We start from the raw sequence: 15,774 nt of genomic DNA, 5'->3' as shown, positions 1-15,774 counted from the left end.
GCTACTGAACACTGCTGCGAGAGCCACCCACCTTTTCGGGAAAGCGAACGAAGACGTCAACGACAACAGAGTGAGTCGCCACAACCACTGGAGCACTACGAAGTAGCTCGATAACGGGGTTCTTTTTCTCGCTGGAACCGCGCTCCTCTGGTTTGAAAACCACGAGAGCGTTCTGACAAGCTGGGACAATTTGGTAGAAGAATTCACCAAGTGCTTCGGGGACCCAATCTCTAAGAAAAAGAAGGCTGAGCAGACACTTTCCCGACGAGCTCAGTTACCTGGCGAAACGTGTACAACGTACATAGAGGCTGTTCTGAAATTATGTGGAATCGTCAGCGCTACTATGACAGACGAAGACAAAGTAGGACATCTGCTTAAAGGAATCGCTGAAGATGTTTATAATTTTCTTATAATGAAGGAAGATCTTAGTACTCCGTCTGATCTGAGGAAACACTGCGGGGCATTTGAAGCGCTGAAAATGAGAAGGATTGGGTCAAAGTTTGGAAGCTTGGACAACGTTACTACTATTGCAAGTGTGTCCGTCCCAACCCACGACGACATCTCCTCGGTGATTTGGCAAGTGGTTAAAGAAGAGCTTGAACACCTTAAAGTTGTTGACGACTCTCATGTGTGCCATCAGTGTGCATTTGATCATCGCTCTCGTGTGCCACCGGCCACCTGGGCACCTCAGAGTTACCGAGAACCTCGCAGGACCTAGGCTGATCGTACGGAGAGCAGCAACTTGCCACCGCAACCGACAAGTCTGGGACGCCAACAAGATGCACCACAACGATTTCTTTCGCGGGCTCTTCCTTCCTACAACCAGCCTGAGAGTAGGTTTCCACCCATAACGACCATGTCACCGGTGTCACCCGCGACAAGCCGCGACTCCCGCATTTGCTACAGCTGCGGTGTGCCTGGACAGGTTGCTAGGTATTGCCACCGCCGCCAGCAGCGTGCTCCACGGTTTAATTCCTACACACCCCGCGTGCCCGCTGACGAGCCTTGGCCGTATCCCAGTTCCTTCCAGCGGCTGCAGCCGGGACGCGCGAACCGCAGTGACTCCCCCGTTTCCTATCGCAGCCTGACACCACCACCGACGCAACAACGACGCTCTCCATCACCTCGTCGTCGCTCGTTATCACTGCCGCCACTGGGAAACTAGCTGGTGCGACCGACAGAGGTGAGGCCGCAATATGTTCATCTTCAAGACCCCCTTGTGTAAAATTGTTTAAAAACAAAGTGTGGGTTTTAGTTGACAATGTTTTTGCTTTAGTTGACACCGGGGAGGCAGTTTCTGTTATGAGCCTGTCCTTCAAAAAGTTGGTGGGGAAATGTTATGCCCACTTGGGGTCTGTTCTGTTTCAGTTACGATAGGGGATCAGACATTTCGAAATGAATTTACTGTGCTTGAACGTACAACGCATGACATTATTTTAGGAATTGATTTCTTGCGTGAGGGGGGGGGGGGGGGCAACTTTGGATTGTGGAAGTGACGCGATTCCTCTTCACCGCGATGCACGAACTTCAATGACAGATAGCACCAGTGATGCTGCTGACGTTCTCTCCGTGTCACAAGATGTGTGTTTGCCCCCTCAGATTGCTATGTTTGTACCAGTGAATACTTCTCGCCCTCGTACAGGTTCTTGTTGTGGTTTAGCCGAGCCAGACTATAACAATGCGCTCAAGCAAAATGCGATAGTCCCTCACTCCCTCGTTGTCACCACTGATGGTTGTACTCATTTGTGGACAGTGAACGTTTCAACCCAATCGATAACATTGCCGCTAGGACTTAAACTGGCAAGTTTTGATGAACAAGCCATTGTCAGCGTCGGAACGGTCGAAATGTCAACTGCCGAAAAGAAATTCAACCCCAATTCCAACCATGATAATTCTGCTGACTTTAAGCGCAGGATTAACAAGTCGCTGTCTTCTAGTGAGCAGTGTCTGCTGGAAGCTGTGCTTGCTCGCTACGCCACAGTGTTTGATTTTGCTCAAGGCCAACGAGCGTCTCATACACCACCGGCGTCTCGTATGCAACACCGCATCCATACACGGCAAGCAACGCCAATTCGTCAGAAGCCCTACCACGTTTCACCTTCAGAGAGAAAAGTCATCACCGAGCAGGTCGAAGAAATGTTACAGAAAGGAGTGATCCAGGAATTATGTAGCCCTTGGGCTGCTCCTGTGATCCTAGTGAAGAAAAAAGACAACTCATGGAGATTCTGTGTGGACTATCGCCGCCTAAACACCATCACAAAGAAAGACGTGTACACTCACCACGAATAGATGACGCCGTTGACTGCCTCCACTCCGCGTCGTATTTCTCTTCTGTTGATTTACGGTCAGGATATTGGCAAATCCCCATGCGCCCCTCAGACAAAGAGAAGACAGCCTTCGTGACACCTGATGGTCTCTTTGAGTTCAACGTTATGCCCTTTGGCTTATGCAACGCTCCAGTGACATTCGAGCGATTTATGGATACCGTGCTCCGCGAACTGAAATGAGAAATTTGCATGTGGTATTTAGACAGCTTCATTATCTACGGCCGGACATTTCACGAGCACAATCAGCGCCTGTCGATCGTTCTTGACTGTATCCAGCAAGCTGGCCTTATTTTAAACTCGAAGAAATGTCATTTCGGTGAGCGTCAAGCCCTCGTACTAGGCTTTCTGGTCGACAAAGACGGCATACGACCAGACCCTGAAAAGATAGCAGCGGTTCGCGACTTCCAACAGCCACAAACGGTGAAAGATCTGCGAAGCTTTTTGGGCCTTTGCTCATATTTCCGGTGCTTTATCAAGAATTTCACACAGCTTGCCTCTCCCCTCACGTATCTCCTTCACAAAGACACCCCATACTTGTGGACTGCTAACTGTGAGTCGGTGTTTCAACAGCTGAAATTTTTGTTGACTTCTGGACCGTTACTGCGGCATTTTGATCCGGAGGCGTCAACTGAGCTGCACACTGATGCCAGCGGTGCAGGTGTTGGCGCTGTGCTTGTTCAACTCTGCGATGGCCGTGAGCATGTAATTGCCTACGCTAGTCGGACACCTACAAAAGCGGAGACAAACTACACCATTACTGAACTCGAGTGCCTAGCAGTCGTATTCGCCATTCAGAAGTTCCGTCCGTATCTACCTGGCCGCGCATTCACGATAGTGACTGACCATCATTCACTCTGTTAGCTTGTTGGGCTGCGTGACCCGTCTGGTCGGTTGGCCCGCTGGGCTTTGCGCCTTCAAGAGTACAGCTTTTCCGTTAACTACAAGAGCGGGCTCTGTCACACGGATGCTGATTGCCTATCCCGTCTCCCTTCGCCTCACACTAAAGCTGAGGATGATGACTTCGATGACTACCTAGTTTCCGTGTCTTCCGACTTTCCAGACCTGCGTACCTTCGAGAGCGAGCAACGTTGCGACCATACCTTGAAATCCCTACGGGCAGCTGCATGTGAGCCAGCAGGAACAACACCATTTACTTTTCATAATGGTTTGCTGTACAAAAAAAATTACTCAGCGGATGGTCCCCCATTGCTTCTAGTTGTGCCCGAAAATCTGCGCCCTGCTGTCCTTCGTTCCATGTGTGATGATATCACGTCCGGGCACCTTGGCTTTGTACGCACGGTACACCGACTTAGGCGGAGATTTTTCTTGCCCAAGCCCTGGAAAACAACGAAACAGTATGTCGCCAGCTGTACTGTTTGCCAGCGCCACAAGCAAACGACGACAGCCCCAGCAGGCTATTTACAACCAGTTAGGCCACCGACACTACCCTTTGGAAAAGTCGGCATCGACTTGCTTGGCCCGCTCCCAAAGACGTCAGCTGGCTACCGCTGGATTATAGTATACGTAGATTATCTTACTCGCTACACGGAAACGGCGGCACTTCCATCCGCCACTGCAGCAGATGTCTCTTCATTTTTGTTGCATCATGTCATACTCCGTCACGGCGCTCCCCGGGTTGTCATCAATGACCGTGGACGGCAATTCACCGCCGACGTCGTTGAAGAACTTTTACGGCTTTGTGGTTCTGCATATCGGCATTCCACTCCTTACCACCCGCAAACCAATGGCCTCACGAAGCGGACGAATCGAACCCTTACCAACATGTTATCAATGTATGTCGCTGCTGACCACAAGAATTGGGACGCCGTCTTACCTTTTGTAACGTACGCATACAATAGTGCCAAGCATGAAGTTACTGGATATGCGGCATTCTTTTTGCTGTACGCACGCGCTCCCCAGAGCTTTCTGGACACTATTCTACCTTTATCGTGAGATCCTTCCATCGCCCAAACTCTGAGTCGTGCTGATGAAGCACGCTGACTGGCACATCTTAGACGTTGTCCTCACAAGGCAACAGCAAGATTCACTATGATGTGCGGCATATCCCCGTCAGCTTTATTCCCGGTGATTATGTTTGGTTGTGAACACCTGTTTGCAAAATGGGATTGTACTGCAAGTTTCTTGCCACTTACACGGGACCATTCATTATGCTCAGCCGCTTGAGTGATGTGAACTATGTCGTCGCCAAAGTGACGGCAAGTAATCGGCGTTCACGTGCGACGCAAGTTGTTCACGTGGCCAGACTCAAGCAGTACAATCACAGGTCCCTTTAACTCGCTCAGCGAATTTTGTCTGCCACCGGGAAAAATGCCGCAGCACTGCGCGAATGAGGCAGAGAAAGAAGTAGAGTGTGCGCGCGTGATCTCGGGGTACTCCGCGCCGGCTGGGCCTAGCCTGTAGCTTCCATCTCGGACCTCGTTTCACCCTGTAAATAAACATCATTCGTAACAATATAACTAATAAAAATCGGGCCCCTCGGTTAATCCCCTCTCTTCTCATTTATCCGAACCTAAGTAACTCCACTTCAAAAGTCTGCACCCACATTTTCTCTCCCTTCATATTCGTCATGAAATCAGTAGTCTTACAAAGCAAGGCTCCACCTCATTACTTTTCTGTTTGTTAACTTAGCCTCACTCAAGAATTATGTCCCCACTCACCATTTTGGTACCGTTCTTTGGCACACAGCACAAGACCTCACGTATCTCTTCATGTCACTCTGGATTCCGGGCCAAAAGAAGTCTTCTGTAACCCTTGCTATAGTGTTTTTTATGCCCTGGTGACCAGCCATGACACTATCATGTCCTAATCCCATCACTGTCTCCCTAAAGGCCTTAGGCACAATGAGCTGCTGAGCCTCTCTGCCTGAGCTGAATACGCATATTCTATATAAAAGACCATTTTGCATAACAAACTCAAACGTAGTGTGGCTTCTTTTCCTATTCACTAATTCTCCTATCTTCTTGTGGCACGATCTCACCAACTCGTGCTTGTCTTGCTCCTCCCTGAAATGAGCAGGCGTAATGCTTATACACTGAATTGCAGGTACCTTCAGGGCTGCCATTGGTGTCTCGCTCTGGGCTTAGGCTCTGGTCCATACAGACAACGAGATACCTGGACGGCATACCCCTGTTGCCACTTCTCGTGAATTACTGGTGTAGAGCTGTTCCATCACAGTGCTGGCGACAGAAACACAGAGTACCGGTCGACATTGCCAGCAGCCATTTCTGTGGTGAAAATAACTCAGAAACCCTCTCCCTTGATGAAAACCGGTGCCGTGACAGTGTTGCTACGGAATGTTTGATGGCTGTGTGAATGAGGCCTAAGACTCCCCAAGAAGGGATAGAAGCCTATCATATAGGGAAAAAAAATAAAACTGTGTTAGCCAAAAATCACTTGGTTTGTATGACAAGAAATTTGCTTTCTGCAGCAGATATTTTCTTAACTTCAGCTGATTTAGAAGGCTGAGGCAACTTATGTCACATGTGCTTGTGTGCTTGTTTATATATGTGTGAATGATTCAATAAAGCCTTCTGTTGAGAGTCAGCGCTTGCATGTGTCTCTTGCTCTATCCATCCTGTTTGTGCAAGCTGTTCTTATGTCAAGATGAACAGTTTCTGTGAAGGCTTTGTTAAAAGACTTGGTAAGGTTGGAATAAGAGCCATCTCTAGGGCCACATGTAGGGCCAACTTGGAGCATCAGGAAAATCCGACCTTGCAAAAATTTGATGCCAAACATGCCAAATCCTCGATGTGTTTTGGTGGTCGCATGATACGCCTTCCGTTGGGCAGTTCCTTGACCGACCGAAATGCCATTGACCTCTGAGGGCTCACGCGCTTTGCGTCGCGCAACACTTGTCAGTCAAAGAGTTCATGAGGACAATAAGGAGTGATGAGATGGTATATGGGTCTCATCATGGATGATAACGGTTTTAACGCATTGGATAAGGTGCTAAAAAGCTATAAAATCTTATAATGGTCGGAGCAATTCTGATAAGGACTGATAAGGGTCAGTTCATGTCCAAAAGGTTGATAAGGACCGATAAGGGTTGATAAGTGTTTATACTGGTCAGATAAAGTTTCATAAGATTGATAATGACACTGGGCTACGTGGAGAGGAGCGAGTGGTACTTAGACAAAGTCAGTGGAGCTTCTGTGTGAATTTTTTCAAGAGACTGGGAGCTCGTAAAGTCTGTTTCACATGCTGCAATTGGAGTGCGAAAAATTGATTGTGATATTTAGAGGGCTTATTTCACACGATTGCAGTTTTAACAATGCAGCTGGTATAACGACCAGGCTTGCTTGCTGCCAGATTTTGCCGCAAACACCACATGATTTTTTCAATGTAATAAAAGTACCTGTGCTTTACAATGCTATTCACCAGACTTTAATTGGACCTAATAATACATGTTTTATAATTCAAAAATGCTTTGAAGTTTAAATTTGTTTTGGAGAGCGCAACAGAATTTCCTAAAGTTTAGTGCAAGTATGCATGGCGACTCAAACAGCTGTCACAGCTGGTCATTCACCGTTGTCTCTTGTGCCGTTTATGTTTATCATTCTGCCTGCGCTACCGCAAATTGCAAAAAGACATATCAACAAGCACATATAGCTGTCCTCATCTCGTATGCAGTATTCGGAATTCGGCTGCAGTGAAGTCATCATGTCAGCTCATAGAGATCTGTGCGCTATCCATGCTTAGCATCAGCTTCTGTAGAAATTATCTGTTTGCAGTCGAACCCGCTTATATTCAAGTGCCACGAAAATTCCATTGTTATAACCGATAATTGTTATAACCGGGTTACATGAAAAAATCCAAATAGGGGGATGGCAAAGCTTAGCTTAGAAAACTATAATGGCGGGGAGACCAGTGCCCCTCCCCACCACCTTCCTCCATCTGACTGCTGATTGTGCTCACTCGTTTAACTGCTTCCTTGGAATGCTTCCTGTAATGCTGCAATACTGAAACACAGAGCATTGTGGGGCCACAATAAATATGTGGTGGTGCGTGGAATCTGGAAAAGATTGTAAAGACGTGCCAGCGCTAACATTCGCAAATACTATTTTATGCTTAAAATCGGATATCTTGTAGGGATTGCAAATTAACCAAAGATAGGTAGGCTGGTTGGCTTTGGGAGTCCATAGTAAAACCACCAGTGAGGCATTGCAGGGTGACATGGCTTGGGTCTATTTTGAAGTCGGAAAAGCACAGAGCAAAATTAGTTTTGAAGGAAGACTCAGGAACATGGATGAAAATAAATGGGCAGCTACAGTGCACAGCTATCTGTACTTGAAAAGCGTGAAAGAATAGAGGAAGAGGTCAAGAAAGTTGGCAACCAAGTACAGGAGCTGTAAATAGACAACCAGGAGTCATCAAAAAGAAAGTGAGAGAAACAAAGACAGTTAATTGGATTCAAAGCATGGAAACAAAAAGGACCATGGAGATTAAATTTGTAGGAATGAGAAGAAATTAGGAGGGAAAATGTGCATAACACAAAGGGCACTCAGTGCCTTGCTATTTGAGGCTCGAGCTGGTTGCCTAAGGATGAAAACATACTGAAGCAAATATTTGTGACAAGATGAGGCATGTGTGTGCTTCAGCAAAAACCCCAGAGACCACTCAACACATCCTAATGGAATGCAAAGGTATTCAACCAGTGAGACCGATAGGTAATGTGCACCTTCCAAGAAGTGCTTTGATTTAATGTGGACAGAAGGGCATCAACTAGTCAGCAGTTGAGATAAGCAAGAGACGTTTGGAGTATTGGTAGAAAAAAACAGGGAAGAGATTGATACGACAAGATCCGCTACAGGCATAGGTAGCAGTACAAGGTGGGTACAGAAGTATTGAGGAGAAAAAAAATACTAGAGAGATATGTATACAAAATAATGCTATGGTGAGAAGCATGTATTGCATACCTCAGTAACTCAAGCAGGCTAGGTGCCTATTTGTCACTACTCCGTTTCAAAGGGGATTCATCATCACCATCCGACGCACCGCCTGGGAAGTGTCAAGTGCATGAATACATACTGTGTGCCGTAACAATTTCGCCTTCCCACCCTTAGTATTCTTCACTGCAATGCTTAGCTTAAGCTACTGCGACCGCTGCTGTATTGCGGCAAAGCTGACTTTCTGGAACCAGCATTATGCAATGCGTCATGCTTTCTGAGCTTCGAAGCCATTGGCAAGGTTTACAATGGTGGAGTCTGACAACGGCGAATTTTCAATAAAACACGGCACTGAGCAGCAACAAACTTGGTAGTGATCGTCAAAGCAGGTAGGCCTAGCGTTGCAGCGGAGGTGGCTATGGCTGCTAGCAGATCTGTGAGTGAGAGCATCTGTTCAAGGCTGCAAGATAATCCAAATGGTGGTGATGGTAGCTTCAACAATGCTGTTCCAAACCTGTAGTCATTACAAGAAATCCGGAAAATGAGATGGCAAAGGTGTTCCAAAAGTATTTCTCCTTGGGAAAGGTGGTGCTTACATTTCCTAGGTATACTTGAACATGGTACGAAATACATTTCATGAAAGGAACAGAACAAAAAAAGAGAGTGAAGTGCCAACACTTCACTGTTGGCACTTCAGTGCTTCACTGTCTTCTTTATTCTTTTCTCTTTTCAAGAAGTTTATTTCGTGCCAGATTCAAGTATGCCTACGAAATCGGACAGCAAAGGGTTTTTGCATCCGAAACTTAGAGCGTTATTGTACAAGGACTCTATGGGGTCCATGGTGGTGTTGCAAAGGTATCCAAATTGCGTCCGGAAAGTTGGTCGTTGACTGTATTGTGTCGTAACTTGAGGCATTTGTGATGTGGCCATAAGTGTTGCTCTTGGGTCATTTATACTCGCATTGCTAACTACATGTCTGTTGTAGTTTGACAGGATTTAAATGCTGTATATTCAAGTCATATTCAAGCAGTTAGCATTCTTAGATACTGTGCAACAGCACGAGGCTGTTGAGATTGCACCAGTGTGCTCATACTGATGAGGCTCAATGAAGTAAAATTAATTCCCCAGTCTCTACCCTTGTCTGTTCTTGCACAATATCTTTCTCTAAGCATTGAGGACCAGCCATCTGAGCAACAAGTTCTATTCGGTCAGCATCCAGTTTAAGTATTTGTTCATTTTTGTGTTGCCCACTGACGACAAGCACGCACAAGTGTGAGCACATTGTTCCTAACTGTATTGCAAAACTGTTGTTTTGAACATTACACCGGCTCAGTAGAAGCATTGTAAAATGCTCTTGAGCCTAATAGTCAGTTCATTGTGAAGCTCCTCTTCTTTTATGGGTGGCTCAGTATTTGTTGTACCTGCCTACTGAAGAATACCCAATAAACGGTGGTTCAAGTGAAGCTGATGAGTGCTGTGGTGCAGGCGCCAGTGCATGCTGACCATAACCAACTCTGGAGCTGAGCCAATCGAGATGCTGGAGCTGAGCCTACAAACCAAGCTGGATCGTGGTGAGCATATCGGGGCTGCAAAGAGCTCAGCTCAAATATTTGCGCTTATTTTTCCAGTCATCGGTAAAGTTACCAGAGAAGGTCGTCGATTTGATGGCTAAGCATCACGAACTCAGGCACTTCCAGGCATAGCAAGAACATCTCCAGTCATTTATAAGAAATAAATGTCTCTCGGTATAATCCAAAATATGGATGCACAACTGTATGATTAGGTTTCTAACATATGCACTTCTAAAATGAACTTGAGAAAACCAGCAAAAAAATTTAGACGCAAACAAGACGGAAAGAAGAGACACCACAACTCTGGACTATCAACTGAGACATATTTGAAAACACGGATCAACCCTCGAACATCAAAACCGTTAACGCATGTGCAATGCTCTTAGCAAGGTACAAATTCTTTAAATTGATGAACACAACATTTTGCCTTAACTACCACATCTTTAAATTCAGCCTTTTAGAAAAACTATCTCTTTATCGCTCATAGAGATAGAAGGAACACTGATGCATTTTCCTTCCTCTTGTATACTGGTATAAAACGCCTCAAGTATTTTCCTTTCGGTTTTCATCCTGTTCCTGCCAAGAATCGCCGCATTTTCAAAAAGTGGTGCACAGTCGCAGTGACGGCAATGAAAAGCCAGGCGACCAGCTCCTTGAGAATTTGTCAACGCACCATGCTCGCGCATCCGGTCATTGACGCATCGGCCTGTTTGGCCAATATAGACCTTACCACACTTAATCGGGATTTTGTAGATAACATGTCTCGCGCACTTAATGTATTTGTTCACATGCTTGGTTTTTCAGGCTTCTTTCTTCTTTCCAGCATTTTCAACACGCATGCACAGTCCTGACAGCTTACATAGAGTGGAAAACAATAATTGTACACCATGTCGCCTAGCGACTTTTTTGATATTGTGCGACATTTTATTAGTATAAGGCATCACATGAACTTTTCTTGTTTCTGTCAGATTTCCGGATACCTTTGTTTTTCCTTTTAAGCTTTATATGTAAGCTCTCAGCTACTGCCTTAAGCTCTTATGCAGGAAAACCCGCTGCAGTTAGCCTCTGAATTTGACAGTCAAGGCATTCTTGGAAGTCGTGACAACAGCTTTCTATTGTGCTGCTGTGTTATGCTGGAGGCAGGTGAGACACCACCAAGACTGGCTTAGAATCTTTTACATGGAAGGACAAACCCTGTGATTGGATAGTGCGGGCTTCAAGAGCTTCGATGACACACTGCACAGCGAACTGAATGGTATTGGCATGAAGTCAGATGGCAAATTCCATCAAGAAGCAAGATGAAATTGTCAGTCAGCTCAGTCACTTAGCGAGAGCCTCTGTCCCCCTGGACATGGAGTGCACCTTGCGAAAGGGGACAAGGTACAGCGTCGAGCCAACTTTGCATGTTGGCCAATGTGCGCAGTGTTGCTGAGAGGCTGTATGAGCAGGAAAAGAGCCGTTGTATATCCAACAGTGTTGACTGCCTGACTGGGGCACAAGAGCGTCACCGAGGTGGCAAGAAAGCCAGTTTGCAAAAGGTCATCTCTTATTTTCTAGACCACCACCTGACGTTGCTCACATCTGACAAAGAAGGTGCATTCATGGTACTCCCTAATGAGACCTTCAGAAAGAAAGCATTGGAAGCCATGAAAAAACACTTCGAGTGTTCAGGCATTTTCCCTGCAGGACGTCTGCATCAGCAGGCGTTTGGTGTGTTGCGACACCGCGTACCCGAGCACACGAGAGTTGGACCCTCCCGCGTGTAGTCGTGCGCACCTTAGCTGTGTCTGAGGAGAGGGGAATCCGGGGGGTTGAGTCGATGCTGGGTGTTTGGACCTTTAAGGCCCCCCAGTGGGGGCAACACACCTCTTTGGCCTCGGCTTCACATAGACAGCACCTCCAGACTGACCCACGTGGAGGAAATCGGCAGTCGCCTTTTCCTGTCTTCCTCTCCAATCTTCGTCTTTCTCCCCCACTTTTCCATCTTTCCTGTCTTCTCTTCACTTCGTATTACTTTTGTATTTCCTGGCGGAAAGGGTTAATAACCGGGTGTAATATTGTCACCCAGCTATTACAACTAAAACAGTTTACCACCGACAGATTGGCAAAGAAACGTCTGCCTTCTTGCAATGGCTGGTCCTCGGAGAGCACGCGCGCAACCACGAACTGCGTGGTTCTCGCCTTAAGGGTCCCGTGTCATCACGTGCAAACTTATTTTGCTTCGTTGCTCCCCTCTCAAAAGCGACTGGCCCGGTCGCTTCAAGGGCACCGGGCACGCACTATGGGCAAGAGTGCCAACATGAAAAGACAAAAAGAAACATACAGGAATGTACACAATGCTGAAGTGGTTTGTGAGGGTTGCTTATCCCTCGCGTGCGTAGTACGGCTTCATCCGTACTACGTGGACGACTTCAGCACGGGGACGGCGTCAGTTCGAACCAGGATCAGAGCTTTGAGGCACCACCTCATAGTTCACATCACTGAGGCGGCGTACAGCTTCATAGGGTCCGAAATAGCGGCGCAACAATTTCTCTGAGAGCCCACGGTGTCGGATAGGTGTCCACACCCACACGCGGTCGCCTGGTAAGTACTGGACATTCTGTCGGGTCTGGTTGTAACGGTAGGCGTCGGTAGTCTGCTGGGTGTGGATGCGATTCCGAGCAAGCTGGTGAGCTTCCTCGGCTTTCTCGACGAAATCTTCAGTGGTGTCATTCCTTGTGGCTCCATGGTCTACCGGGAGCATGGCGTCTAAGGGGGTTATAACGCGACGTCCTTAAACAAGCTCGAATGGTGTCAACTCGGTGGTCTCCTGCACAGCGGTATTGTAAGCAAATGTGACGTATGGCAAAATTTCATCCCATGTTTTGTGTTCCACATCAATGTACATGGAGAGCATGTCGGCTAATGTTCTGTTTAGGCGCTCTGTTAAGCCATTAGTTTGGGTATGATAGGCTGTGGTCTTTCTGTGTTCGGTGTGCGTCAGTGTGACGACTTGTTGCAATAACCCTGCTGTAAACGCTGCACCGCGGTCAGTAATGAGTATGGCGGGTGCACCGTGCCGAAGCACGATGTTGTGGATGGAAAAGATGGTGACTTCAGCAGAAGTTCCCCGTGGCACAGCTTTTGTCTCCGCATAGCGAGTTAAATAGTCAGTTGCCACGATTATCCACTTATTTTGCAAGGATGACGTGGGGAACGGCCCAAAAAGGTCCATTGCCACTTGCTGGAATGGCGCCGGAGGCGGATCCAAAGGCTGAAGGAGGCCGGCAGGCTTGACGGGTGGAACTTTACGCCTCTGACAGTCACGGCACATTCGCACATAGCGCTGAACCGACGAAAATAGGTGTGGCCAATAATATTTTTGCCGTATACCCACTAATGTCCTCGCGAAGCCTAAGTGGCCGGCACAGAGATCGTCATGACACGCCTGTAAAACTTCCTCGCGCAGTACCATCGGGACGACGAGAAGGAACGTTTCCTGGCTGTTCTCAAAATTTTTCTTGTACAGGACATCGTTTCGCAGGCAGTACGACGTCAATCCTCGTGAAAGTGGGCGTGGGACAACAACGTCAGCTCCCTCGAGATATCGGATGACTGGAAGCAGCTCGGAGTCTGCACATTGATAGTCAGCCATGTGCACCACGTCGATGACACCAAGAAATGGCAAATCTAGCTCCAAGTTGGCAGATGTCAAGGAAATAGGAGAATGTGACAAGCAGTCAGCATCGCTATGCTTATGGCCGGATCTGTAGACAACAGTTATGTCGTATTCCTGGAGGTGGAGGCTCCAACGAGCAAGGCGACCTGACAGGTCTCATAGATTGGCAAGCCAGCAGAGCGAGTGGTGATCACTGATCGCTCGAAATGGCCGGCCGTATAAGTAGGGTCGGAACTTGCTGATGGCCCACACGACTGCTAAGCATTCTTTTTTGGTCGTTGAATAATTAGCTTCTGCTTTTGTCAGACTATGACTCGCATACACAATTACACGTTCTGCACCATCTTGCCATTGAACCAGAACGGCCCCGAGTCCTACATTGCTGGTGTCGGTGTGTATTTCAGTTGCCGCGGTGTCATCAAAATGCGCCAGCACTTTGCGGATTGAAGGCGTTTACGCAATTCGGTGAAGGCCTGCTGTTGGTCTTCCGTCCACGCAAAGGGCACATCTTGTCGCGTCAGTCTCGTGACTGGTTCAGCAATCCTTGAGAAGCCTTCAACGAAACGACGGTAGTAAGCGCAGAGGCCCAGGCACCGCTGAACATCATTTTTGTCTTTAGGACGAGGAAACTCGGCAATGGCAGCGAGTTTTTCTGGGTCTGGTCGTACTCCTTTGGAGCTGACCACGTGGCCTAGAAACTTGAGTTCCTGGAAGCCAAAGTAACATTTTTCAGGCTTGATGGTGAGGTTGGCCTTGCGTATTGCGGTAAGGACACTTCGTAGCCGGGCGAGATGTTCATCGAACGTGCTGGAAAACACAACAACGTCGTCTGGGTACACTAGACACGTCTGCCACTTTAGTTCAATGAGTATAGTGTCCATCATTCGTTGAAACGTAGCAGGAGCGGAACAGAGATCGAAAGGCAGCACTTTAAATTCGTACAGCCCATCAGGAGTCACGAAGACGGTTTTGTCACGGTCACGCTCGTCCACTTCGATTTGCCAGTAGCCTGACTTTAGGTCTAACGAAGTAAAGAACTGAGCATGATGCAGACGGTCCAAAGTGTCATCGATCCGTGGCAGGGGGGTAAACGTCACGTTTGTTGACTCGGTTAAGCCGTCTGTAGTCAACGCAGAAGCGGAGTGTGTTGTCTTTCTTTTTTACTAGTACGACAGGCGATGCCCACGGACTTGTCGACGGCTGGATGACGTCATCATTTAGCATTTCTTGAACTTGACGCTTAATTGCCTCCCGCTCCATAGGTGACACGCGATACGGATGCTGATGAACAGGCCGCGCCGACTCCTCTGTAACGATCCGGTGTTGCGTAACAGAAGTGCGCTGGACTTTGGATTTCGTGGAGAAACAGCCGGAGAATGCTGTCAGTAGGCCCAGCAGCTTATCCTTCTGTACATCTGCTAAGTCAGCATTAATGTGGACGTGGGTACTCAGGCTGGCGTGAGTTGTTGCGTCCGGTGAAGTCACTTGTAATGTGCCAATGTCGGAGAAGTCAGCAATGTCATTCAGGAATGCCACAGCTGTACCTTGAGGGACGTGCTGATACTTATGGCTGAAGTTTGTCAACAAAACTTGCGAGCACTTATGCTGCATTCGAACAAGGCCCTGGGTGATGCAGATGTGTCTTTCAAGCAGCAGCGGGATATTTGCCTCAGCAATACCCTCATAGCCGTTGATGTGTCGCAGGTGACGAGGGTCAATACGCTGCTCCTTGGCGGCACCGTGATGTTCTCGTCAACAATCCTCAAGGCGTTGACATACGTGTCGTAAGTGCTGCTCCCTGCTAAGGCCTGCGCCGTCGAAAACGTTACCTGCAACTTTTGTAAGTTAATCACAGCTCCATTAGCCTGCAGAAAGTCCATGCCCAGAATTAGGTCCCTTGGGAGGATAACAAAATCTCCGAGGTATGTAAACCCACGAATGCTCACTTGCGCTGTGCATCTTCCTACCGGGGTTAGCAGATGGCCTCCTGCAGTGTGAATCTGCGACCCAGTCCACTTGGTAGAAACTTTCTTCAGCTTGCAGGCAAGGTCCATGCTCATAACTGAGGTGTCCGCTCCAGTGTCGATTAACGCCGTTATTTCTTTGTCGTCTATGGTGACGGGAATGGTCGACGTTACTACCTCTCGTAAGGTGTTCGACATCATCTGTACGTCTGCATCGTTCTGTTTTCGTTATTGTCGTCGTAGTGGAGGATCTTGCGTACGGTCGTCGTCAGCGGCCTCACCTCCGGAGGTCGCTGAACTCAGTTTTTCCGACCCATTGGACTAGGCGAGCGGCATCTCAGAGCGCCG

The 15,774-nt window shown here is 47.7% G+C and overlaps 1 protein-coding gene across 7 annotated transcripts in view; it reads left to right on the top strand.

Annotated features, from left to right (window-relative positions):
* The window catches only part of brun (trafficking protein particle complex subunit brun), a 747,330-nt gene that overhangs the window by 426,182 nt on the left and 305,374 nt on the right, over positions 1–15,774 (top strand). For all 7 annotated transcript variants that reach the window (XR_012829487.1, XM_075698272.1, XM_075698271.1 and 4 more), the window contains exon 15: positions 9,719–9,804. Coding sequence is in view for 6 of the 7 variants with exons in the window: in XM_075698272.1 (XP_075554387.1) it covers positions 9,719–9,804 (86 nt within the window). In the remaining variant the exon portion in view is untranslated. The remainder of the gene's footprint in view (positions 1–9,718; positions 9,805–15,774) is intronic.

The sequence above is a fragment of the Dermacentor variabilis genome, chromosome 7 (assembly GCF_050947875.1).
Source record: "Dermacentor variabilis isolate Ectoservices chromosome 7, ASM5094787v1, whole genome shotgun sequence".
Taxonomy (NCBI): Eukaryota; Metazoa; Arthropoda; class Arachnida; order Ixodida; family Ixodidae; genus Dermacentor; species Dermacentor variabilis.
This window is presented reverse-complemented; position numbering and strand designations above follow the sequence as displayed.